This window comes from Terrapene carolina, unplaced genomic scaffold (genome assembly GCF_002925995.2).
Source record: "Terrapene carolina triunguis isolate 2854851 unplaced genomic scaffold, T_m_triunguis-2.0 Scaffold714, whole genome shotgun sequence".
Classification (NCBI taxonomy): Eukaryota; Metazoa; Chordata; order Testudines; family Emydidae; genus Terrapene; species Terrapene triunguis.
Genome location: NW_020665065.1, coordinates 21,540,132 through 21,567,369, shown reverse-complemented (window position 1 = coordinate 21,567,369; position 27,238 = coordinate 21,540,132). Strand labels below are relative to the sequence as shown.

The following is a 27,238-nucleotide window of genomic DNA, read 5'->3' as shown; positions in this document are numbered from 1 at the left end:
GCTCGGATGCTCTGACCAGCCACACCCCCGGGAAAATTTGAATTCATTTTCATTTTCCTGTCTGGGCAGTTTGAATCTCAGTTCCTCTTTGGACATCGAGGGGAGCTCAGCAGCAGTGGCAACGATGCAGAGCTCTCCAGCAGAGATGGCCGTGCAATCCAATAGAAAGAGGGCCCCAGCATGGACTGATCGGGAAGTCTTGGATCTCATCGCAGTGTGGGGCGATGAGTCCGTGCTTTCAGAGCTGCGCTCCAAAAGAAGGAATGCTAAGATCTACGAGAAGATCTCCAAAGCCATGGCAGAGAGAGGCTACAGCCGGGATGCAACGCAGTGCCGCGTGAAAATCAAGGAGCTGAGACAAGGCTACCAAAAAACCAAAGAGGCTAACGGACGCTCCGGATCCCAGCCCCACACATCCCGTTTCTACGAGGCACTGCATTCCATCCTGGGAGCGGCCGCCACCACTACCCCACCCCTGACCGTGGACTCCGAGGATGGGATCATGTCGGACATGACAGCGGACGGGGAAGATGAAGAAGGAGATGAGGAGGACGAGGCAGTCGACAGCGCTGGCACCGCTGATTTCCCCGACAGCCAGGAGCTCTTCATCACCCTTACCGAGATCCCCTACCAACCGTCCCCATCCCTTACCCCGGACACAGAATCAGGGGACGGATCAAGCAGTAAGTGCTGTAAACATGTAAACATTTATTTAAAACAGAACGGTAATATTTATACTATTAACAATGTATATTTATAAAAGTGCTGTAAACTAGTAAAAAAATAATCAGGTACAAAACAGGAATATTTACAAAGGTAACAAATGGGTTTTGCATGATTTCTCTGTCTTAGGCTCTTCTCAATTTAGTCCCAAGTATTTTAAAAAAATTTCACAATGTCCGTTACTACATGATTCCCAGGCCCAAGACGCTCCACTCCAAAGTCCCAGTGCACCTACGCGAAAATCCGGTCAATGTGGCCGGGGATCGACGAGAAATCCTCGTAGGAGAACTCCTCGTAGGTCTCGTGGAGGTAGAGCTCAAGCCTGTTGATCAGGTTCCGGGGTAGGGCGATCTTAGTGGGCCCTCCGTGGTAGCAGACATGTCCCCTCCATGCCACAATCAGGTACTCGGGGATCATGGCCCGACATAGCATGGCGGCATACGGCCCCGGTTTCTGCATGCTTTCCCGCAGCATGCGTTCTCTCTGGGTGTCCGGGATCCTCAGGAGGGTGATGTCGCTCATGACGCCCTGCTTTGAATTAGGGAGGGGACTGTTAGTATTGGGACTGCTTTACAGCCACGCGGTGGAGGGAGAGGGGCAGCATACAGGGATCTTTCCCTGGGACAGCCGCGAGGGGGTGGGACAGGGGCAGAGTTGATGCTGTCCTGATTGCTGGCAGCAGAGACTGGCATTGCTTTCAATGTGAAAGGAGGCCAGTGCTACTGCTGGAGTTTTAAGCAGCCACAAGTCTGCGGCTTACCATTATTGCCCGCTCCAGAAGTTCAGGTCTCCAGCCACAGTTCTCTGAACACTCCAAGACCTCCGCAAGTCCACAGGCACTGAAGGCGACGGCCGAAAATTCGACCTTGTCCTGAGTGCGCATGTGAGAGGTTCAGTGCATGGTCTTGTTCACAGAGAAAGACTAGGTTCTTTGTATACAATTTCATTTATCTGTCTCAGGAATTCACTCCCTTTTTAAAATTCACACAGACACATCTGCGACTGTCTCCCAACCCAGCCTGTCAGCACACTCCCAGAGGCTAGCGCAGATTAGGCGGAGGAAGAAGAAGACGCGTGAAGACATGTTCACAGAACTAATGGGCTGCTCCCGAGCCCAGGCAGCCCAGCAGACACAGTGGAGGGAGAACTTGTCACAAATGCACCGAGCAGTCATGGAACGGGAGGAGAGGTGGCGTCAGGAGGACCAACAGGCTACTGAAAAGCTGCTTGGACTAATGAGGGAGCAAACGGACACGCTCCGGCGCCTTGTGGATGTTCTGCAAGACCGGAGGCAGGAGGACAGAGCCCCGCTGCAGTCTATCTGTAACCGCCCTCACCCGCCACCAAGTCCCACACCACCCTCACCCAAAGTCCAAAGAAGGAGGGGCGGCAAGGGCCGTTAAAACTTTCAATCAACCCCTGCAGACTGCTCTAGCAGTAGAAGGCTGACATTCCCCAAAATTTCATAAGTCCTTTCCTACCCACCTCACACAAGCCCCCGTCCAAGTTTCACCCCCCACGTTTCATGTCTGGTTCGCAATAAAATGTTTGTTTCTGTTCATTACTGTTTCAGTCAGGTTCTTTTGAGGGAGAGTCTGTCTGGAGGGGGGGAAGGGGCTTGGTAATTGGACAGGACAGTCACCTTTAGCAGGGTACAGAGGCGGTGTCAGGTCCAGCATCAGGACACATACACAGTGCAGTCACTGGTTACCCTGGTCAGTCTGGGAGGTGTTTTTCATGTTCTCCATTGAAATAACCAGTCCACCAGTGCGGAGCCTGGCATTCCGGGAGTTTAGAAGCATCATTTGCATCAGAACACTGAACCCGCCCCCCGCCACAGTCTGCGTCCCCGGTTTAAAATATTCCCGCGAAAACAGCAATACAGACAACGGTGTTCATTAAAAAATCGAAATGATTTTATTTTTTGGGAAGGGGAAGGGGGTGAAGGTTGTATGTAACTGGAGAGGATAGTCAAAATGGACTGGGTAAAGAAACGGGGGCAGGTTCAGCTTTTCTGTCCACAAACTGAAAAGTCACTGGTTGCCCTGCTCACTCAGGAACCTAGCTTTCAAAGCCTCCCGGATGCACAGGGCGTCCCGCTGGGATCTTCTAATGGCCCGGCTGTCTGGCTGGACGTAATCAGCAGCCAGGCTATTTGCCTCTAGCTCCCACCCCGCCATAAAGGTCTCCCCCTTGCTCTCACACAGATTGTGGAGCACACAGCAAGCTGCAATAACGATGGGGATATTGGTTTCACTGAGATCACAGCGAGTGAGTAAGCTTCTCCATCTCCCTTTGAGACGGCCAAAAGCACACTCCACCACCATTCTGCACTTGCTCAGACGGTAGTTGAACAGTTCTTTTTCTGTGTCCAGGGCGCCAGTATAGGGCTTCATGAGCCAGGGCATTAGCGGGTAGGCTGGGTCCCCGAGGATGACTGTAGGCATCTCCACATCCCCAAGAGTTATTTTGTGGTCTGGGAAGTAAATACCTTCCTGCAGCCGTCTAAACAGACCAGAGTTCCTGAACACGCGAGCGTCATGAACCTTGCCCGGCCATCCGACGTAGATGTTTGTAAACCGTCCCCGATGGTCCACCAGTGCTTGCAGCACCATTGAAAAGTAGCCCTTTCTATTGATGTACTGGCTGGCCTGGTGGTCCGGTCCCAGGATAGGGATGTGAGTCCCATCTATAGCCCCACCGCAGTTTGGGAATCCCATCGCGGCAAAGCCATCTATGATGACCTGCGCGTTTCCCAGGGTCACTACCTTTGGGAGCAGTACCTTGACGATTGCCTTGGCTACTTGCATGACAACAACCCCCACGGTAGATTTGCCCACACCAAAGTGGTTCGCGACTGACCGGTAGCTGTCCGGCGTTGCAAGCTTCCAGAGGGCTATGGCCACTCGCTTCTGGACAGTGAGGGCTGCTCGCATGCGGGTGTCCTTGCGCTTCAGGGCAGGGGACAGCAACTCACAAAGTTCGAGGAAAGTCCCCTTCCGCATGCGAAAGTTTCGCAGCCACTGGGATTCATCCCAGACCTGAAGCACTATACGGTCCCACCAGTCCGTGCTTGTTTCCCGGGCCCAGAATCGCCGTTCAACAAAATCCACATGCCCCATTGCCAACGTCATGTCCTGGGCGCTGGGGCTCGTGGTTTCTGACAGCTCTGTGCCACTCTCCGACTTCAGGCTCTCACGGCGGTGCCGTAGCCTCCTCGCCCGATTTCTCTGCATCTGCCTCAGGGAAAGGTGTATGATAAGCTGCGAGGTGTTGAGAACGGCCACAAGTGCAGCGATGGTCGCAGCGTGATCCATGATCGCAGTGCTGTGGCGTCCGCGCTGTCACTGACCAGAAAAGTGCGCGAACTGATTTCCCGCCGGCGCTTTCATGGAGGGAGGGAGGGCGTTAGTGACGGACGGATGACGACAAATTTTTTTTACCCAGAAGGCATTGGCGGCTCGACCCAGAATTCCGATGGGCAGCGGGGACTGCGGGAACTGTGGGATAGCTGCCCACAGTGCACCGCTTCCAATATCGACGCTCGCCCCGTTAGTGTGGACTCACAAAGTCGAATTACTGTCCTTAGTGTGTCCTTAGTGTGGACACACACGTTCGACTTTGCAATATCGATTCCACATATTCGATTTAAGTAAAATCGAATTACCCTCGTAGTGTAGACATACCCTAAGAAACTGTCCCAATGTGGAGATTTCCAGGGACTCCTTTAAGCTGAGAGATGGTCACTGGAGAAAGCTGATGCCCATCTTCTGTGCATCCTCACATTGAAGGAATGGCCTTATATCAGTTTTGTCTGAACCCACGCAGGAAGAGAGGAAGCACCTAATACCCCAAAGTCTTTGATGAACTGGAACTGTATATTGGGAAGGGTGAAATGGTTTTGCATAGATTGCTTTTAATGTGTATAACAGCTATGGGTTGGGACAATGGTCCTTAGCCCTGGACTTCTTTCAGGGGAATAGAAAAGGGATGAAGAGCAAAATAAATGATATTGTGCATTGTTCTATTTTAATCCAGCAGTTAAAGGGTTTATTGTGTCATGAGTATGGTTAATTATAATGTGTCACCTGATGTTTTCCTCTTGGGGCTAGGGGAGCCAAGCTCCCACAAAAAAAGAGCAATCATTGTTGCAACTAATGTTCTAGTCTGTACCTGATCTGGAGACAGCTGTGTGGAGAAGCTGCTGGCGAGTGGGTTGGACTGGCTTTTCTGACCCCTTGCAATAGCTTTTCAGGAAGTCAGCGCTTTGCAATTCTTCAGTGTTGGGCACAGGTCACTGCTCCGTAGGATTCATTCTCACTTTGTCCAACTGCAGGCATGGGAGTCTCCACAGTCACAGCAGCTCGTATCCTCAAGGGACAGCTGCAGAACATGAAGGGGGAAGAATCCCTGCTGGAAATGGACAAATTTCCTTATGTGGCTCTGTCCAAGGTGAGTCCAGTTCTTTTTGCCTGCCTGGCTGTTCCTGGGGTCGGGTTTGGGGTGGGAGCAGGCTCTACAAGCTGGCGAGGCAACGTGTGTGGCTGAGAATCTGCAGGAATCGGTCCTGCTCTGGATTTCAACACTGAAAAGTGAGGACACTCCACGGGGGCCCCGGCCCAACTCCGCCCCTTCCCAACCCCTTCCCCAAAGTCTCCGCCCCCTCCCTGAGCACCCCGCATTCCCCCTCCTCCCTCCCGCCCCCCGGGCTCAAGTTGCTTCGGCCCCCGCCGCGGTGGAGAGTGGCGGGAGCTGGGAAAGTTGGAGCCCAGGGAGGAGGTGGCTGCGCGCTCGGATGCCGCCGCCGCCTCTGCCTCTGCGCCCCGGCAGATCGCGGGAGTTGTAAGTTTTGCTGCAGCCACTCGCACTCGGGGTCCCCTTACCATGTCTCCCTATTTTCCCGGACATGTTCGGCTTTTTGGAAATTCCTCTCGGACGGGGATTTGAGGACTAAAAAGCCGGACATGTCCGGGAAAATCCGGACATATGGTAACCCTACCTAAAGGAGGTACAATCCCAGGTCCATTGCTGCAGGGTTGGGGGGAGGGGCAGCAAGGATTGTGCTTTGCCCTGGCTCTTGCACCTTCAACTTGTTGTGTTTCTCCCTGGGGTATGGGGGAAGGTTTCCCTCCAGCACCTGCTCCCCACCCCCCTCCTCTCATCACACACCCTGCCTAGTATCAGAGCCCCATCTCTGGGCCTCAGCTGCATTTCCCCAGTTGCTCAGTGGAAGCAGCTCAATTTGTTTCAGCCTGGGTGCAGAAAGAGGTAACTGTGGATAAAGCATCTGCCACGGCCATGGAACTGTCACTTTTCTCCTGGGAGCTGGTCGCTTTGGGTCGCCTGCAGGGCGTTCGCCACCAGTCCTTCCCTCCCACTCAAAATTACTTCTCTCAGGGGCTAGGGACTCCTCTGTCCTTGGCTCTCGCCAGCTTCCCCGGGGGAGGGGTGGGAAGAGAAGCTGGGAGACTAACCCCTTTTTGATGGGCCTTTGTTGACACCCGAGGCAGAATCAATTTCAGTGACCCCAGTGCCATCTGCCTAGCAGGTATTGATGAGTGCTGTAAATCAAACCAGTAGCAAATAGGCCACTGGCAAAGGCAAAGATCTGTGCCAGCTGACTGACACATGCACGCCCAGGGCAGCTCCTCTCGGCCGGGAAGGCGTCTCTTAGAGACATTCAGTTTCCATTTGTTTGGGTTCATTCAAGTGATTGCAATTGCATAGGGCTTAATGCCAGATTTACACAGGTATCTTGGCCTCCCAGGGACCAGGAAAAGATTTATGGCAGAGAATACGGAGGTGCTGGGCTAACTTTGATGCCTTTTGGAAGTTTGACATTTGAAAGGGCTCTTGTTCAAGGGCAATTTTTAAAGGTTAGATTGTGGGAAAGCAGACTCCTGAAAAACCCTCTGCATTTGCACTCTGATCACAAGATCGACTTTTAAAACTGATCCTGAGGCTGCCAGGTGTGCACGCGCATGTGAATGTATGGTGGGGTCAGCATAGCTAGGGTTGCATTCAGATTTGCACATACCCACATATCTCTGATTTAAAATGACAACTGAGAATTTCAAGCTGCCTCCAGAATTGGGGTGTCCAGTTTGCATTAGTTATGTCATGGATGGGACCCTGAGCATCCAAATCCCTCAAGCTGATTTGAAAATCAGCTTGAATACAAAGAGTTTATTTCCCTGATTCCTTATAACTGAACTGTTCTCCGCCAAGCCAAGCCAAGAGACCTGCTCAACCCATTGCTCTGCTGGACCGGGAGGGATAGCTCAGTGGTTTGAGCATTGGCCTGCTAAACCCAGGGTTGTGAGTTCAATCCTTGAAGGGGCCACTTAGGGATCTGGGGGCAAAATCAGTACTTGGTCCTGCTAGTGAAGGCAGGGGGCTGGATTCGACTCGATGACCTTTCAAGGTCCCTTCCAGTTCTAGGAGATAGGATATCTCCATTGAAAAAGAAAGAAAGAAAGAAGGAAAAAAAAAAAAAGCCTGTGGAGTGGGGGGCTCAGTGGTCACACAGAGTTTACAAGAGATCTGCTTTATTCTAAGTTCAGTTCCAACCGTCTGTGCATGACATGAGCTTCATGGCATCCCACCCAGATTGTCTGGGAAGCTCAGCCCTTGAACACACAGTCCCTAATACCACAGGGGCCAGGGCCTCATTTGCAGAGTGGCCGCTGTTAGGGTAAAACACTGCAGAGACGAGCTGCTCTTAAAAACAAACTTTAAAATGCCACCTCATTTCTCTCTGGAAACAAGTCCCTGGCATTTGGGTGGGAAAAGGGATCCTGGCACCAGCATTTGCAGGGCTGTGCTCTTCACCCAGCCCATCTGCTGGCATGCGGCTGGCAATGGGTGGATGGCCTGGCACTGAGACACCTGCTGTTGCCTCCCTGCTCTGAACTGAAGCCCTGATTCGATCCATGCTTGTGTCAATAGTACATTCACCACAGTGGAGTGCAGGGCAAGGCCAGCCAGCTGTCCGCCACGAGGCAGGGGGGTGAGGGAGGACCTGCTTTGGAGGAAAACTTGCAAAAAATATATATATATTTTTTTATTTTAATTTAATAGGATCAAATATGTGTTGCCTAGTGTCCCTGCCCAGTGGCAGGCTAAAAATGTTCTGGACTGAGTTAAAATATGCATGGAGCTGAAAGGCAGGGATTGTGGGCATAGGTGATAGCACGAGGGTCTGTGCAGGTGAATGGGGATTGTGGGCAGCTGGGTGATGTGCCAGCTCCCTCTTCTGCTGTGGGAGTCGAGCCTGAAGGCACTGGCACCCCCCCAGAGGCGCTTGAGTCAATCTTTCCCTTCCTGCTCACCGTTGAGCTCAGCCGGGTGAGGGGGAAGGCCATCAGTGGGTGGAGGGCAAGGGGGTCATATCAGTGCTAGCAAGTGCACGGGTTGAGAACATGGGCATCTCCCAAAGTTGCCCTTGCACGCTTCAGAGGTTGGCAGTTGGATCAATTTCCTGGCATCCTGACGTCACCGGTGGGCCCCATCCCATCAAGGGCAATGGGAGTCTTGGCGCCGACTCGGCAGGGTTGGAAGGGGCCCACAGGGAGGCTGGGGCACCTGGCTAGTCAGGGTCTGTGTCTGAAGCAACAGTTAAATGCCCCAAAGCTGGCTGGGGGGTGGGGGGGGGGGGAAGAATCACAGGGCAGAGAGCGGGAGAGTTGCCAGGCCTCGTTGGGAATGGGAGCATCTCTCTGGAATGGGACTCAGGGCAGTCTCCTTGCAACCCTTGAGTTGCCATGGGGCAGAATCCGGCCCTGGCATGAGTGGCAGTGTCTCTGGGCCCAGTCCAGCTTTGTGGCCTGTAGCGTTGCAAGTTGTATACATGGTGCATGGAGCAAAGTAGTGAAACTTGCACCAATTTGTTCACAAAACCAGTGTAATTTGCATGCTGAGAGGATGGATGGGAGGGAATCGAAGAAAAGCAGCACCCAGGAGAATGCTAGACAAAGCAACCCACTCCTTTCTTTATCTCGGCCCCTCTCGTTAGCAGACGTCCACGCCAAGGCGCAGGAGAGATTCCACTCCTTTTTCACACCCACTGAATGCCAGCTGCTTGGAGTGTCCCTGCTTTCCCACGCCTGTCCCGAGTGCCTTACCCCACCAGAAACCTTGCCATGGAATCTGGGCTTGAAGCCTGCATCAGGGCTGCCCCGAAGGCAGCCGGTGTTGTGATCTGTTCTTTGCCTGGGGACTTGAATCCAGCTCCTAGTCATATAACACACCAGCCTCCTGAAGCCCCAGCTCCTTTCCCCATAGGCCATCAGCAGACCAGTCCCTGGTATGTAGAGTTGAGAGGTCTGGGGCGGTTTCCTCCATGTGGGTTCTCAGGAGGAAAGGCAAGTGGCCAAGGTCTTGTGACGGAGGTTGCTGATGCTGGTCTTGTTCATTCAACCCTGCCATTCATCCTTGCAGACCTACAACACCAACGCCCAGGTGCCAGACAGTGCAGGCACCGCCACCGCTTATCTCTGCGGGGTGAAGGCCAACGAGGGGACGGTGGGTGTGAGCGCAGCCGTGACCCGCGCTCAGTGCAATACCACAGCGGGCAATGAGGTCACATCGATTCTCAAGTGGGCGAAGGAAGCAGGTGAGCAAGTGGGCAGGGCTGTAAAGCATCATGTGTGATACAGACCAGCTGTCTGGGCTGGGCCAGCAGCCAGAGTGGAGGGTGGGCAGGACAGGGGCATGGCCAGGATAAGTTGATTCATTTCATGGATTCTTTGTTTCCGACATTCCTGTCCCTTAGAGCAGGACTTCCTGGATGTGCTCCCCTTCCAAAGAAGGGTTGGGGAAAAAACATCCCCAACCTCAGAAACAACTGACGGGCCGAGGACACCTGAACCAAAGCAATGTGAAGTTTCATCCTAAACTAATGGACAGTGTCCCCTTCCGTGTATCAGTTGAAAAGAAATACCTGGGACATTTTCCCCAGCAAAATCCCCATCTCCTGTCTCTTCTGGGCATATCTTACAGTGCCCCCTTTAGGGCTGTGGCTAGAAAACATGTCCCTCCAACATGACGGTGAGCAAGGGGAAAATGATCAGCGGAGGGTGCGCTGCATAATAGCATCCCAGAATGCTTTGTGGTGTTCTTTCCTACGCGGGTGTCAATACAGCATTATTACACTCAGAGATTGGGATCAGGCCCTTTATAGTTCTAACCATCAAACCACATATCACGCTCCCCACTCACTCATCCAACTGTTAACCCCTTCTCTCCTGCTGCAGGCAAGTCTGTGGGCATCGTAACCACCACACGGGTAAACCACGCCACTCCCAGTGCTGCCTATGCCCACTCTGCTAACAGGGACTGGTATTCTGATAACGAGATGCCCCCGGAAGCCATCCAGCAGGGCTGCAAAGATATCGCCCAACAGCTCTTTGACAACATTCCAGACATCGAGGTACAGTGTGGAGAAAAGCAGAGCGGTGGATGAATAGCTGGGTATAATATGGTGAGGGCTGGTATCCATGGGAGCTAGCATTGATTAGACTATGAAATTGTAACACAGGTAAAATGTGTTCTGCAACCCCCGTTGGTGGCTGGGCCACATAGAAAGAAACAACCTGCTGCTGCTGCTGCCAGTTAATGGAGTTCCTCCTTTAGCACAAGAGGTAGAAGTATGTTCTGCAGTGCTGGAGGTTGTGGGTTCATACCCTGCTGCATACCCATGGGGGGCTGTTGGAAAATTCTGTTGCCTGGGCAACTTTCAAACCAGACTGGACAAAACACAATTATTGGGGGGTGGATTAGGTAACCTCCTAGGCCTCTTGCCTCTCAGTGGGTGAACCCCTGCTCGCACTCAGCTCTGCCAGGGGTGGGGCTGACAAAGCTGGGACTCTGCCATCTCTCCTGCTACTCCAAGCCAGACTAGTGCGTATCAGATGCTGCCTGCTGTAGCATGTACATGGAGGCCAAGGGCTTGGACCACGCCCCCAAGCTGGGATACCCCAGGGGGCAGGGGTAATCTGACCACTCACTGCCCCACCACATGCCAGTGCTCAGGAAGATGCTGGAAGGGAGCCCTGCCCTGCTCTGGCTGAGGTACCCTAGGCTACCTGCCATACCTGTCCAGCAGAGGGCAGGATTAGGCCTATGGCTTTCTGAAAGTTAGAAGGGGTTGGCTGGTCAGTTTGGATCAACACCCAGAAATGTGGCTACTTCTGCTAGGCTTCAGATGTCTGGGAACAGGGTTTGTCATGAGAGGCAGCATGGTGCAATAGGAAGGGCGCCATCCTGGCAGGTAGCAAACTTTGGCTCTGCTCCCTGCTCTGCCATTGACTTGCTGAACTGGGGCAAGGGTTATCAGTGAGGGTGATGCAGGGTATTGCCCCTTATAGTGATAGTAAAGGACTGTTTCTGTTCTGTACTTGGGCTTTTCCCAGCTGGATTTGTACATTACTGTTGTCCTGAGCACTGGTGTAATATAATCACTTGCAATCTCTCTCTCTCTCTCTCTCTCTCTCCAGAGAGAGACTAACAAACTATGGCAACTGAAAAACACTCCTCTGTATACTTGTATCTTGGCTTGCTTTTACTTTGGACCTTGGAGAGTTCACTTAAATCTTCTTGTCACTCAAGTCGTGTCAGCATTGTGTACTTTGGAGCTGTGCAATATGTCAGAGCAAATCGGGGGAGGTGACCAACTGGTTGTCAGTTTTAGAATTAGGAGTTCTGGAACTTCCCTGACCCCTCTCAAAAAATTGTTTCACTTTCTACCCTTGATTCCTGGGGAAGAGCAGAGTCTATGAAAATATGGGATAAATTTGTAGTAGGGTCAGATTAGTGGGAAGAAAAGATGGTGATCTGCTAAGCTCTGCCCATGTGAATTATCAAAATGAGACATTGCTTGCAGTAGATTATGCACATACTTATGTTTATGTTTGCCAATAGCTGGGAATGGGCGACAGAGGATGGATCACTTGATTACCTGTTCTATTCATTCCCTCTGAAGCACCTGGCATTGATCACTGTCGGAAGACAGGATACTGGGCTAGATGGACCTTGGTCTGACCCAGTATGGCTGTTCTTATGTTAAGTTCTTGTGCTGGATGACCTTGAGGAAGACCATTCCCCTCTCTGTGCCTCAGTTTTCCCGCCTGTAAAACAAGGATAATGGCCGTTTCCTACTGTGGCAAAACACTTTGAGATCTCTGCATGGAAAGTGCTGTATGTGACTGTGCTACATTGCCTTGATAGCCCTTGCCCCAGTTCAGCCCCTCCAATCCCAACTCCGCCTGCGAAGGAGAGGCTCTGCAAAAATAAGAAACACTGAAATTATTTGCACTTCCTTCACCCTCTGTGGCTGGATTTGGACGAAGGTTAGGTTGGCTTTTACCTTATCCAAACCAGCGTGCCTTGCCCTAATGGCGTCTAAGGGCTTATCTACACAGCAGCGCAGTGCAGAGTATGGGGAGCGTGAATTGTAGAGTGTGCTAACGTGTCATGTTTTAACTGCGCCATGTAGACCCTGCTGGTGTGAACTGAAAGGTACCTACTCAAACAGCTGCCATACAGACAAGCCCTAAGAGACCAGGTAGATTTCAGTGGCTTTCGTAAAGCAGGCTGAAGGAGAAGACCCTGGCAGCAACGGGGTGTGTTCCAATCTGGGCAGGACTCCCTTGCCACATTACCTTCCTCTGAGAGTGATTAGTTATTTGTATTGTGGTAGCGCCTAGACCCAGGATTCCAGTGCAACAGAATATAAGCTGGTCCCTGACAATCCAAGTTAATATCTACATCTTGCTCTGTCTTTGGTGTCCCGCTGTGGGGGTTAATAGAATCATAGAATATCAGGGTTGGAAGGGACCTCAGGAGGTCATCTAGTCCAACCCCCTGCTCAAAGCAGGACCAATTCCCAGACAGATTTTTTGCCTCAGATCCCTAGGTGGCCCCCTCACAGATTGAACTCACAACCCTGAGTTTAGCAGACCGATGCTCAAACCACTGAGCTAGCCCTCTTGTTTGGGGGGGGGGGGCAGGGCTGGGGTGAGGAAATTGGGAGCAACATGGGAAAAGTACCACCTAAGCCTCCCCAAAACGCTGTGAGCTCTACACTTATTAGCCAAATGAGCTGTGTGTCTCACCCTCGGACCCACTGTGGTGTGCCACGATGGCTTAGGACGCAAGAGAGGAGTGAAGGGAAGTCTTCACAGCAATCCAAGGAACATTGACAATTAAAGGCTTTCAGATTAATAACACAGGATCAACTGACTTATCTGGGCTCTGAGAAAACTGCCTGCTTTGCAGACACTGCTCTGCATCCTGGTGGAGCTCACCCATCACAGAGTTCCCCTGTCCCACTCCTAAGTTGTGTGCTGGCTCTGCTCTACCCAACTTGCCTTCCTCTGGCAGCAATATTGGCAGCAAGGTGGCATCTGGTGGGGCTGTCTCTTGGCCCGGGGTCCCAGGCAGTTAGTTTGGCAGAAGGGGGGATCCAACAGCCATCTAGCAGAGGCAAATATTGCAAGCTGGGCTCAATCAGGGACTGTGGCAAGTGAAAGGAGTTGGCTGAGAGTTCAGCTCGACATGGTGCTGGGCACCCTCCGTCCCTAATAAGCTTGGCGTGTCTCAGAATCGGGCCCTAGTGAAGTAGTCCTGGAGCATCAGCAGAACAACGATGTCCTTCCCAGAGCTTCCAGCTTTGCTTCCGTGTGGATTAATAGCTGGTGTCTGCTGCTTCCCAAGGAGCATTTGGGATCCACCAGCCTGTCCTGGGCTAATGGCTCCTTCCCTGATGGCAAAGGCGTGAAGTGATTGTGTGAGTCTTTGGCAATGAAAATGGCAGGGACTGAGTAGGAAGAAAGGGAATCTTCTTGGGGATCTGCCAGCCTTCTGTGTGACTCTTAATAAAGCAAATGTCAATGCTGGTGCCTGGAGGGCTGGTGTGGGCTACCTGGGTCCCCTCCTGAAAGGCTAAGAGGGGGTGGTGGGCCATCCAGGGGGCCACCTGGAGGGGGGATAGAAGGCCACCTCTGCTCTCAAAAGGAACATTGGAAGCTAGGCCTGTGGGAGTACCCGCATGAGAAGGGCTGTTTCTCGACAGGGCTCATAGCTTGGATGTGTCCCATGATATGGGCCTTCATCTCTGTAAGCTCGGGTGCTGGTGTGGGGTATTTCAAGATAAAGGGTGTCTGGGCCAGGGGTCTGTAACTGCAAGGGTCATCAAAGCAACTTAGAAACTTCATTACAACCTCTGATCTTGGGCGCTCTCATCTGTCAGGATCACAAAGGCACTGGCTTTTCAGCAAGATGGCCGTCTCTGCCACTCGGCTCAGCAAAATGGCTGCCTTTTTGCTTCAACTCCGAGGTGGTAGACAGGGGAACAAGGAGGAAGTCACAGCCTCCAGCTGGTGCCAATGCCAGGAGCCTATGTGACACTTATGCCTTTTGGAGGATTCACTCTCTGTCCCATTGTTTGAACATCTCAGTGAGGAGACTGTCAGAACTGGCTGGCTGGATTTGGCTGCTCTGAGGCTTCTGGGGACAGTTGCTGGTGCTTCCAAATCAAGGCTTTGTGTCTCAGATTCTGAGCACTGATTAGTCCCCTTTGTTGCCCTTGGGTACAGGGCGATGAGGGGATCTGGGCCTTTCCACAGTGATCTAGGCCTCTCATCTCCGGATTGGATTATTATGTACTAGGAACTCTCTCTTCACATTGGTCTGACCAAGCCCTGGTCTGTTGACCTTCAAGGGTCATGGGATCCATCTGTTCTCTCAAGCCCTTTCACAGGGACCAGAATTTGGCCCTAAATGCAAGACCTGTTCATGCAGAAGTAGGAGTGTCAATGCACCGTGTCAAGGTTCCTTCCCCACACTGAACTTTAGGGTACAGATGTAGGGACCTGCATGAAAACCTCTAAGCTTCTCTACCAGCTTGAGGCTGTTGCCCTTCCCTTTTAGTTATGACATGCCCCCCAAATCACAGATAGTGTTGGACAGCCAGTTCCACACTGGCTGTGATTTCTTCCTGGAGCTCTAGGAGAAAACAGAGTTAATAAGACACATGCACCTTTAGACATACTACTGATTATATAAAAACTAACAATATGTCCCTGTGATCCGCTGTCGGTCCACCTACCCGCTAGGGGGCGGTGGGGAGCTACATCGTCACTGGCTGGCCTGGATCACGCCTCCGCCAGCGGGGAATTAGCAGCGGGAAGGCTGCCAGCCAGAGTCTGTAGCGCGCCCCTCAGGCAGGGGAGCGCCGGCACAGGGCAGTAGCGCGCCCCTCAGGCAGGGGAGCGCCGGCACAGGGCAGTAGCGCGCCCCTCAGGCACGGGAGCGCCGGCAAAGGTCCCGGCGTGGCTCGGCCGGGTAGGGGAACGCAGGCCCACCCTACACCACTGCGTTCCAGCCCAGGGCCCTGACAGTGGCAGGACGAGGGTCCCGCCACTAGATCAGTGGGGTCCTTCCGCGATACAGACTCACCACTGTGCAGCTCTGTCCCTGGGCTACTTCCTACCCAATTGCTCGTCCGAATCCCTCTGGTCCCGCCAGTGCGTCGGGGTAGTCCGCTGTTGGCAGCTCCAGCTCCCCTTCCGGCTCAGGCTCCTCCAGCTCCTCCCGGTCCTTGGCTGCTGGCAGCTCCAGCTCCCACTCCGGTTCCTCCAGTTCCTCTGGGTATTCGGCAGCGGGCAGTCCTGGCAGCCCCAGTCCGTCCTCCAGGTGCGGTTTCCACTGGTCCAGGGCCTCCCCTGGCGTGGCAGCAGGGTCTGAAGGGAGCAGCCCGCGGTCTGCGTCTGCCTCCCTCCCTGGTGCTGCTCTAACTGAGCTAAGGGCCCCACCCTTTATACTTCCTGTTCCACCCCTCCCCTTCCAGGGGGTGGAGCGAGCTTGGGCTGGCCCCGCCCACTCAGGCTGAGAGAAAGGCCTTTTACCCTCGGGTTCGGAGGGCAGCCACCCTGGCTCCCTACAGTCCCACATTCCAAGAACAATTTTTAACCAGTTCATTCTGGGAAACTTTCACGGGAGAGTGCATCAGCCACTCTGTTAGAAGCTCCTGAAATGTGTTGTATTTCAAAATCAAAATCTTGGAGAGCTAAACTCCACCGAAGAAGTGTTTTGTTATTCCCCTTGGTGGTATGAAGCCACTATAGCGCAGCATGGTCAGTTTGTAGTTGGAAACGTCGTCCCCAAACGTATGGGCGTAGCTTTTCCAGCGCGTACACAATGGCGTAGCATTCCCTTTCGCTGGTTGACCAGTGGCTTTCCCTTTCAGTTTCTTGCTGAGAAACACGACAGGATGGAATTCTTGATCCGGTCCTTTCTGTGACGTTGTGCAGTCTATATGGTTTTTATAAAAACTTGATAATAAGTCAATATAATGTAACTGGGATAGTTTTAGAGAAAATACGGTAATAAGTGAATATAACGTAACTGGGATATGCTTCATGCAAAAGGTCTCTTGTAAGGTATTATTACAAAGCTTATAATCTACTGAGTATGATCATCTGATTTGTATAAATGTACCACTCTTGTATCTAAAACTAGAAATATAAAATGTAACTCTGAGGGCCTATTGTAATTATGTAAAGTGTGGGCCATTAATGATGGTTTGGAATCTTGATGACTCCCATTAACCAGGACCATTGTCTGCAGATGGTTGTGTTTACCTGTTAGTCTTCCTGTATATGTGTGTGCTGGCAAGTGGGCAATGAAGTCTTGCAGTGACATGTGATCATATCACCTGAACTGGAATCCATCTTTAACCTGGTGCTTTTCCAGTGAGGGTGGGTGGAAACCCAGAGGGACAAAGGGTTCCCGCCTTATGCAAAAGATATATAAAGGGGTGGAACAGAACAAAGAGGGGAGAGGAGCCATCATGAAGAATCCCCTAGCTATCACCTGAGCTGGAACAAGAGCTGTACCGGGGAAAGAATTGTGCCCAGGCCTGGAATGTGTCCAGTCTGAGAAGAACTTACTGAAGCATCTCTGAGGGTGAGATTATCTGTATTTAGCTTCATTAGACATAGATTTGCGCATTTTATTTTATTTTGCTTGGTGACTTACTTTGTTCTGTCTGTTACTACTTGGAACCACTTAAATCCTACTGTCTGTATTTAATAAAATCACTTTTTATTTAGTAATTTACTCAGAGTATGTATTAATACCTGAGGGAGCAAACAACTGTGCATATCTCTCTATCAGTGTTATAGAGGGCGAACAATTTATGAGTTTGCCCTGCATAAGCTTTATGCAGGGTAAAACGGATTTATTTGGGTTTAGACCCCATTGGGAGTTGGGCATCTGAGTGCTAAAGACAAGCACACTACTGTGAACTGTTTTCAGGTAAACTTGCAGCTTTGGGACAAGTGATTCAGACCCTGGGTCTGTGTTGGAGCAGACTGGAGTGTCTGGCTCAGCAAGACAGGGTGCTGGAGTCCAGAGCTGGCAGGGAAAACAGGAGCAGAAGTAGTCTTGGCACATTGGGTGGCAGCTCCCAAGGGGGTTTCTGTGATCTAACCCGTCACACTTTCTGCATTAAAACTGCTTCCACACCACGCTCGGATGCATCTGTGGTTACTAGGAACTGTTTGTCAAAGTCTGGGGGGCCTTTAGCACAGGGTCAGACATGAGTGTCGCCTTAAGCTGGTTAAAGGTCTTTTGACGCTCATCAGTCCACTGAACTGCATTTGGCTGTTTCTTTTTGGTTAGGTCTGTCCGTGGGATGGCAATTTGGCTGTAGTGTGGTACAAATTGCCTATAATATCTGGCCAAGCCTAAGAAGGATTGGACCCGTTTCTTTGACTTTGGGACAGGCCACTTTTGGATAGCATCCACTTTGGCCTGTAGGGGGTTGATAGTTCCTTGACCCACCTGGTGTCCAAGGTAAGTCACTCTGTTTAGGCCTGTTTGACACTTTTTAGCCTTAATAGTTAGTCCTGCCTGCCGGATGCGCTCGAAGACTTTTTCCAGGTGCTCCAGGTGTTCTGTCCATGAATCAGAAAAAATGGCCACATCATCGAGGTAGGCAACTGCAGATTCTCCCAATCCTGCTAGGAGACCATCTACAAGTCTTTGGAAGGTGGCGGGTGCATTTCGCAGCCCGAAAGGGAGCACCTTAAATTCATACACCCCTGCCTGGATGACGAAGGCTGACCTTTCCTTGGTGGGTTCATCTAGTGGTACTTGCCAGTACCCCTTGGTTAAGTGTAAGGTAGAGATGAATTGGGCATGTCCCAATTTCTCCAATAGCTCATCTGTGCGTGGCATTGGATAGTTGTCGGAACAAGTTACAGCATTTAGCTTATGGTAGTCCACGCAAAAGCGTATTTCCCCATCTGGTTTGGGAACTAGAACCACTGGAGATGCCTATGCACTCTTAGAGGGGTGGATTATACCCATCTGTAGCATGTCCTGGATCTCCCGTTTTGTAGCAGTTTGGGCATGAGGTGACTCCCGATAGGGTGGGGTTCTAATTGGGTGAGCATTACCTGTGTCAATGGAGTGGTATGCCCGTTCGGTCCATCCTGGGGTGGCTGAGAACATTGGCGCAAAGCTAGTGCACAGCTCCTTGATCTGCTGCCGCTGCAGACGTCCAAGGGTCGCGGAGAGGTTCACCTCTTCCACGCCACCGTCACTTTTCCTTCGTAGTAGACACCTTCAGGCCACTCAGTGTCATCTGTTCCCTGGGCTGTAAACTGGGAAACCTTTAATTCTCTGGAATAAAAGGGCTTAAGAGAATTAACATGGTATACCTTAGGCTTTATGTTGGAGGTAGAAGAGCTGAGAGGCGGTGGGGTGCTCCGTGCCGCCGCCCAAGCTTTCTGAAGGCTGTCATCTGCTTCCTGCTCGGCCTGGAACTGTTCTCTTGATGCTGGAGACATCAGTTCCTCCTTGGATTGTGGACTTGGGCTTGGTCCCTAAGGAAGCGAGGCAGGTGATGGGGTTGTTTCCGTTGACTGTGAACTGCTCTCCGCTGGTGCACTATGTGGTATTTCAGGCTCTGGCTGAGCGCCAGTTCAGGCTCGCTGGTGCCCTCTGGTGTTGGAGTTGTAGACGGGTTTGCAAGCGCTGGACTCAGTGCTGGCAATGGTTCTGGTGCTGGGTGCGTTGCCAGTTCCAGTTCTGGGACTGGCTTTGACTGGGTCTCTGGGATTGGATCCACTACGGCTGTTGCAGTCGTTGGCAGGGGATCCGGTTCCACCACCTCTGTCTGGGTCTCTGGTAACACAGACGGGGCCCTGGTGGACGGCTCAGGAACAGGGATGGGTGTGAAAGCTTGCTTAGCCTGGCTGCGGGTGACCATTCCCACCCTCTTGGCTAGCTTCACATGGTTGGCCAAGTCTTCCCCCAGTAGCATGGGGATGGGATAATTGTCATAGACTGCAAAAGTCCACATTCCTGACCAGCCCTTGTACAGGACAGGCAACTTGGCTGTAGGCAAGGTTAAAGTGTGTGACATGAAGGGTTGAATTGTCACCGGAGCCTCTGGGTTGATGAGTTTGGGGTCCACTAGGGATTGGTAGATAGTCGACACTTGTGCCCCAGTGTCCCTCCACGCGATAACCTTCTTTCCGCCCACTCTCAAGGTTTCCCTTCGCTCCAAGGGTATTTGAGAGGCATCTGGGCCTGGGGATCTTTGGTGTGATTGTGGTGTAATGAACTGTAATCAGTTGGGGTTCTTGGAGCAGTGGGCCTTTATATGTCCCAGTTCATTACATTTAAAACATCGCCCTGCTAAGGTATCACCGGGGCGAGGTTGGTTGGTGGAGACTGGTATGGTGGGGTGAGAAGGCGTCTGGGGTTTTCCTTGGGATGTCTGTGGGGCCTTGGGTTGCCCCCGGTGATAGGGTTTTGTTTTGGGTTTCCCCTTCTGATATTCGCCCCAACTGCTACTAGTTTTTTTCTTTTCTGCCACCTCCACCCATTTGGCTCCAATCTCCCCCGCCTCGGTTACAGTTTTGGGCTTCCCATCTAGGATGTACCTTTCTATTTCCTCAGGAACACCCTCTAAGAACTGCTCCATTTTCACTAGGAAAGACAGATCTTCCAGAGATTTAACACTTGCTCTTGATATCCAGGCATCACAATTTTTTTTCAATGTGGTAGGCATGTCGGGTAAATGACACGTCTGGTTTCCACCTTAGGGCTCTGAACCGTCGACGGGCATACTCGGGTGTTATCCCCATTCTGATTCTGGCCTTGTTGTTAAAAAGTTCATAACTGTTCATGTGTTCCTAAGCATTTCAGCCGCCACCTCTGCTAAGGGTCCACTGAGCTGCGGCCTCAGCTCTACCATGTACTGGTCTGTAGAGATGCTGTACCCAAAGCAGGCCCTTTCAAAATTTTCTAAGAAGGCCTCAGTATCATCGCCTGCCTTGTAGGTGGGGAATTTTCTGGGATGGGAAGCGGTACCTGGAGAGGGGTTGCTAGGGTTGGATGGTATTTCCTGCCTAGCCCTTACCAACTCCAGTTCATGCTTCCTTTCTTTTTCTCTCTCCTCCCTCTCTTTGTCTTTCTCCTCCATCTTTTTCTTTCTGCTCCATAGCTCTCTCAGCAGCTTCTTTCTCGAGTTTTTTTAATTCGAGCAGTCTCTGATGTTTCTTTCCATTTTCTTCTGCTTCTAGTCTGGCCAGTTCTAGTTTGTTAGCTGCTTCATTGGTAGTCATTTTCCGGCTTTCTTGTGCTGGGCCACACCCCTCTGCAGTTCACTGAAACTGGGATGCACTCAGCTCAGGGCTGCTTAGGTAACAGAGACTTTCTAACTAGCTATACCCGAGAGGCAGAAAGGAGAGGGGGAAAAAAAATTTCAGCTTGTAAATTCCTTTTGCTGTCTGCTTGCTCAGTTTGAAACCTTCTCTTAACAAAGACCCTTGTTAAAAAAACTTAACACCTCTGCCTTCAGGCAAGGAGAGATAAGATATGCATCTACCTTCAGCTCTGCTTTCTAAGCAGCTAGAAAGGAGAAAAAAAAAATCTTACTGGCTTTTGGTTTAAAATGATCCCACCGCTCTGCCACCGTGTCAAGGTTCCTTCCCCACTCTGAACGTCAGGGTACAGATGTAGGGACCTGCATGAAAACCTCTAAGCTTCTCTACCAGCTTAGATCTGCTTTTGCTGCCACCATTCCCAATGTGCTAACTCCCGTCCCTGGGTAGCCTTGAGAGACTCCTCCACCAATTCCCTGGTGAACGCTGATCCAAAACCCCTTGGATCTTAAAACAAGGAGGAATTAATCATTCCCCTCCCCTTCCCTTTCTCCCCCCCCCCCCCAATTCCTGATGAGTCCAGCTCAATCTCCTTGGATCTAAAAACAAGGAAAAATCAATCAGGTTCTTAAAAAGAAGGCTTTTAATTAAAGAAAGAAAGAAAGGTAAAAATCATCTTTGTAAAATCAGGATGGAAAATAACTTTACAGGGTAATCAAACTTAAAGAGCCCAGAGGAACCCCTCTAGTCTTAGGTTCAAAGTTACAGCAAACAGAGATAAACACTCTAGCAAAAGGAACATTTACAAGTTGAGAAAACAAAGCTAAAACTAACATGCCTTGCCTGGCTGTTACTTACAAGTTTGAAGTATGAGAGACTTGTTCAGAAAGATTTGGAGAGCCTGGATTGGTGGCTGGTCCCTCTTAGTCCCAAGAGCGAACAACCCCCAAAACAAAGAGCACAAACAAAAGCCTTCCCCCCCCCCCACCAAGATTTGAAAGTATCTTGTCCCCTTATTGGTCCTTTGGGTCAGGTGTCAGCCAGGTTACCTGAGTTTCTTAACCCTTTACAGGTAAAAGGATTTTGGCGTCTCTGGCCAGGAGGGATTATAGTATTGTACAGAGGAGGGCTGTTACCCTTCCCTTTTAGGTATGACACCCAGTTTCTTCTGACAGTGGTGTGCTTCTACTGTAGGAGAAATAGTCCCGCAGCGCATACGAGGTGTAGAGGTAAGCGTCAGGATGCGTTATTGAGGAGCACCTGTCTATAGGAAATTACAGAACAGCTTTTTGACAGAGGGTAGACAGGCTTGGACAGAAAACTTTCAAATCCAGCTAATCATTCATCTGCATTCCAGGTTCAAGGCAGGAGAAACCACATGTTGTCAGATGCTACCGGTGTGGTGCTCTGGTTGCTTCTATGTTGATGTCACTCGGCTGCGTGCGTGTGTTCCCTCTGTGTGCGGTCCCAGCTCTGCAGATAGCTGACACAGCAAACCTGACGAGAACCCCCAATAACCACAGAGTCTAGTAAGGTACAAAGGCACCTTGGCCAGGTTTATTGCGACCCTGACACAATTTCAGTTCCCCGTAGATTACTTAGTCTACCGGGCATACTGCTAGAAAGTGCCGCTCGGCAATGGACTCAGCTCAGTGGCGGGACTTTCCACTGCCCCCTCAGCCGGACAAAGACACCACCCCAGGGATACATTTTTATACACAGGTACAAACAAGTTACACATCACTCCTGACGTATTGAGGTGCAACCCCTCTACGCAGCAAGGTACAACCCTTCTACGTAGTAAGGTACCGCCTCTCACCTTGTACATGTTGGTTCGATCTAGCCATCATTTTACCCTTTTGCCCCTGTCATTGGGATGGGTCGGCCTGTTCCATGTTATCTGTGGAATGTTCCAGGAGTGTTTTAATATCTAGTGTTCAGTACTTTTTAGGTATGTATCTTTTTGCAGCATCAGCCCTTTCCTTGCCAGCTTCTGTGAGCAGGGCCTGCCTCTGGCTCACAGCTTAACTTTGCTTTATGTTAGCAAAGTCTTGACCATTACTTTAGTTCAGGCCTTAGGCCTCATACCATGCCTCTGATACCAAGGTTTATCTCTCAGGGCCTCCTCTTACTACACCACAATAAACATTGTGCAAAGCTGCTGTCAGAGAGCTCTTGTTTACAAACTCGCCTCTCACTATGGCATTGATCCGGAGCAAAGAGTGGCCCCTGCTCGATCACTTTCACCACTTTCTACTGCACTTGGGCCTTTGTGGGAAGTGTCCCATCCTAACAGTGGCCTGGCTGGCTGAGCAAGTGAGACCTGAGTTACTGTGGCACGTATGAGTAAGGCAGGGCCTATCTTTCTGTTCTGTGTTTGTACAGCACCTAGCACAGTGGAGTCCTGCTCCATGGCTGGGCTATTACACAAATAATTACTAATGGACATGCCTAGGTACTGCAGGAGCATGGCTCAGAGTACCTTTTCCAGGTGCCATGGGAAGCCAAAACCTGTCTTCTACTTTGGTTGAAGTTTGGGTTTACCTGTGTTACTCCAGATATTTTCATCCAGATTAACCTTTATTGTAGATGAAGAGAGCAATAAAAATCAGGAACAAACCACAATAAAGTGTCCATGAGGGAACACAGGGCCAATCTCGGCTGGACCAGCCTGCGCTGAACGCGGCACACATGGCCAGATTTTCCATTGCTCTCAGTAAAGAGGGGAGTTCTCTGTGGTTTTCATTGAGAGCTGAGTAACTTTGAAAATCTGGCACTTCATTTTGGCACCTAGATGGGAACTGGGCTCTTCTGCAAATCTGGCCCAAAGTGTCTGCCAGTCTTTTCAGGCAGCAGAGGCCTCAGGCATAACGTAGACACAGAAAACAGAAGTGTAATAGTTACGTAGCTAAATCCGCCTGTGGTGGAGATTTGAGTTCAGGCTGGATCTAATTTTATCCCGAATGGTGGTCTCAGTGTTACAGGCATAAGAACTCTTTGCACCACCGAGGAAAACACGTTCGAAGCAGGAAATGAGTAGTCTGATTTCCAGTAACATATGGACCCTGTGGATTTTGTTTCATGCTCCCATTAGCATTACAGTGGAGTGGAGATGGGGGCTGAACCCAAATGCTGGATCCCAGCACCCCTGGAAAATCTTGGCAGCTTAGATCTGTCCCAGATTTTGTGGTCTGGGATTGAATTAGCTTTCTTCTTTGGAAGAAACCACTTTCCTGACAGCTTGTGAAAGGCTGTAATTCTGGGCTGCCAAAAGACTGGGGGGAGAAAGGGGAAAGAAATGTAAGTAATAAGAAGTCGTCTCCCAGGCTGACCTTCAGATCGCAACTGGCACTAGAAGTAAAGGGCCATGCTCTGGTGCCCATTGACTCCCTGATGCCACAGAACACTCTCTGCCACCACAGAGGTCTAGCTACTGGTGTGGCCGCTCAATGTGCTTTTTGCCAACGAGGCCACAAAATCATTAAGTGTCTTATGGGCACGGAAAGAAAGGACGTGAAAATTACAAGGGAGGCATCAAGTCGGCCGGGGCAGCTGTAGCGGAGCAGGTACCTGCCACAGAGGCACAGTCTCATTAATGCAGCCCTTGTGCAAAAAATAAAATAAAATAAAATCAGCCCTTCTAGTTTCCACCCCCTGCCAGCACCAGGCTGTGGAATCCAGCAGAAATGTTCTCTGGGGCTAGTCCTGTAAATCAATATCCCTCTTTGCTTCAAAATAACCCCAAATCAAACAGCCAAGCCTGTTAGTTTGTGGTTTAACGAGCACGTGTTTTATTATTTTAACTCTGGCCTGGGTGGGAAATAATTACACGGGGGCAGCAGGCTTTTTTCCCTTAATATTTTTGCTGTTGATTTTGCAGATTTACAGGTTACCTTCTGAGAAGGGAAATCTGTGCCCGGGCTAAAAATAATAATGAGCAAATAAAAACACCTTCAAAGCAAATGCCCAGAGATGCGGCTCAGGTGCAGCATTGGATTTGGGGTCTGAGGTGCTAGCCAGTCAGACCTGTTCAGATCTAGGGCTCTGCTCTGGGCTCATAGAATCATAGAATATCAGAGTTGGAAGAGACCTCAGGAGGTCATCTAGTCCAACCTCCTGCTCAAAGCAGGACCAACCCCAACTAAATCATCCCAGCGAGGGCTTTGCAAGCCGGACCTTAAAAACATCTAAGGAGATTCCATCACCTCCCTAGGTAACCCATTCCAGTGCTTCACCACCCTCCTAGTGAAATAGTTTTTCCTAATATCCAATCTAGACCTCCCCCACTGCAACTTGAGACCATTACTCCTTGTTCTGTCATCACTGAGAACAGCTGAGCTCCATCCTCTTTGGAACCCCCCTTCAGGTAGTTGAAGGCTGCTATTCACCCCCCCCCCTCCACTCTTCTCTTCTGCAGACTAAATAACCCCAATTCCCTCAGCCTCTCCTCATAAGTCATGTGCCCCAGCCCCCATATCATTTTTGTTGCCCTCTGCTGGACTCTCTCCAATTTGTCCACATCCTTTCTGTAGTGGGGGGGGCCAAAACTGGACGCAGTACTCCAGCTGTGGCCTCACCAGTGCCGAATAGAGGGAAATAATAATTTCCCTCGATCTGCTGGCAATGCTCCTACTATGTAGCCCAATATCCTGTTAGCCTTCTTGGCAACGAGGGCACACTGCTGACTCGTATCCAGCTTCTCGTCCACTGTAACCCCAGGCCCTTTTCTGCAGAACTGCCAGTTAGCCAGTCGGTCTCAAGCCTGTAGCAGTGCATAGGATTCTTCCGTCCTAAGTGCAGGACTCTGCACTTGTCTTTTGTTGAACCTCATCAGATTTCTTTTGACCCAATCCTCCAATTTGTCTAGGTCACTCTGGACCCTATCCCTACCCCCCAGCTTAGTGTCATCTGCGAACTTGTTGAGGGTGCAATCCATCCCATCATCCAGATCAGGGGCGGGCAAACTTTTTGGCCTGAGGGCCACATCGTGGCCTGCTCCCCTCCCATCCACCCCGCCCCCCGGGACTCCTGCCCCAGCCAACTCCCCCGTTCCCTGACCTCTGCCCCAGCCAACCCCCTCTTCTCCCTGTCCCCTGACTGCCCCCCCCAGACCCCTGCCCCCATTCAGCCCCCCTGTTCCCTGCCCTCTGACCGCCCCGACCCCATCCACACCCCCATCTCCTGACCACCACCCCAAACTCCCCTGCCCTCTATCCAACCCCCCCCCTCCACTCCCTGCCCCCTTACCACGCTGCCTGGAGCACCGGTGGCTGGCGGCGCTACAGCCCCACCACCCAGCTGGAGCCAGCCACGCCATCACCACCGCCCAGCACAGAGCACTGGGTCAGGCCGGGCTCTGCAGCTGCGCTGCCCCAGGAGCTCGCAGCCCCGCCGCCCAGAGCATTGTACCAGTGGCGGGGTGAGCTGAGGCTGCGGGGGAAGCTGTGGCAGCCTCCTGGGCCAGGAACTCAGGGGCCGGGCAGGAGGGTCCCGCGGGCCGTAGTTTGCCCGCCTCTGATCCAGATCATTAATGAAGATGTTGAACAAAACTGGCCCTAGGACCAACCTCTAGTGCACTCCTCTTGATACTGGCTGCCAACTAGACATCAAGCCGTTGATCACTACCCGTTGAGCTCGATGATCTAGCCAGTTTTCTATCCTCTGTACAGTCCATTCATCCACTCCATACTTCTTTAACTTGCTGGCAAGAATATTGTGGGAGACCGTATCAAAAGTTTTGCTAAAGTCAAGGTATATCACGTCCACCACTTTCCCCATATCCACAGAGCCAGTTATCTCATCATAGAAGGCAATCAGGTTGGTCAGGCATGACTTGCCCTTGGTGAATCCATGCTGACTGTTCCTGATCATCTTCCTCTCCTCCAAGTGCTTCTAAATGGATTCCTTGAGGACCTGCTCCATGATTTTTCCAGGGACTGAAGTGAGGCTGATTGGTCTGTAGTTCCCCGGATTCTCCTTCTTCCCTTTTTTAAAGGGAGACACTACATTTGCCTTTTTCCAATTGTCCAGGACCTCCCCCCATCGCCGTGAGTTTTCAAAGATAATGGCCAATGGCTCTGCAATCATATCAGCCAACTCCCTCAGCACCCTTGGATACATTAGATCCGGCCCATGGACTTCTGCATGTCCAGCTTTTCTAAATAGTCCTTAACCTGTTCTTTCACCATTGAGGGCTGCTCACCTCTTCTCCATACTGTGCTGCCCAGGGCAGCAGTCTGGGAGCTGACCTTGTCTGTGAAGACCGAGGCAAAAAAAGCATTGAGTACTTCAGCTTTCACTGACACTAGGTTGCCTCCCCCATTCGGTAATGGTCCCACACTTTCTCTGACCTTCTTCTTGTTGCTAACATACCTGTAGAAACCCTTCTTGTTACTCTTCACATCACTGGGAGGGTTGGCCCCATCTCCAACATCCGCACCAGTGTGAATCCCTTGATTTAGTGGAGACATGCCTGATACTCACCAGGAGTGAGAGGAGACTTAGACCCTTTGTCTCCGTGTAGATGCTGTTGGCATCTGTTGAGTGCAGGGGGAGGACACCACGCTATGAGTCTCTGTCCACTGCATTTGGGAGGTGTGATTGCAGCCTATGTAGAGATAGGCAAGCTAGATCAAGTAACAGCAGTATAGCTGCAGCAGCACAGGTGGGAGTTGTTCGAGGTGTACCAGGGTACCATGTGGGAGGCCCCCCCCATGCTGTCCTCTGGGCTCTTGCGGCTTCACTGCTATTGTTACCTGAGCTGGCATTGATATAGTTGGTACCATGCAGCCAGTGCAGTGGGGCTGGCTCCTGCAGCTGGGCTCCCCGCAGGGGTC

General features: G+C 51.3%; 1 protein-coding gene across 1 annotated transcript in view; it reads left to right on the top strand.

The window, feature by feature from the left end:
- ALPL (alkaline phosphatase, biomineralization associated) overlaps positions 1-27,238 on the top strand; it is a 69,148-nt gene that overhangs the window by 24,147 nt on the left and 17,763 nt on the right. Inside the window, exons 4-6 of the mRNA XM_026659933.2 lie at positions 5,060-5,175; positions 9,163-9,337; positions 9,978-10,153. Of these exons, the coding sequence (XP_026515718.1) occupies positions 5,060-5,175; positions 9,163-9,337; positions 9,978-10,153 (467 nt within the window). The remainder of the gene's footprint in view (positions 1-5,059; positions 5,176-9,162; positions 9,338-9,977; positions 10,154-27,238) is intronic.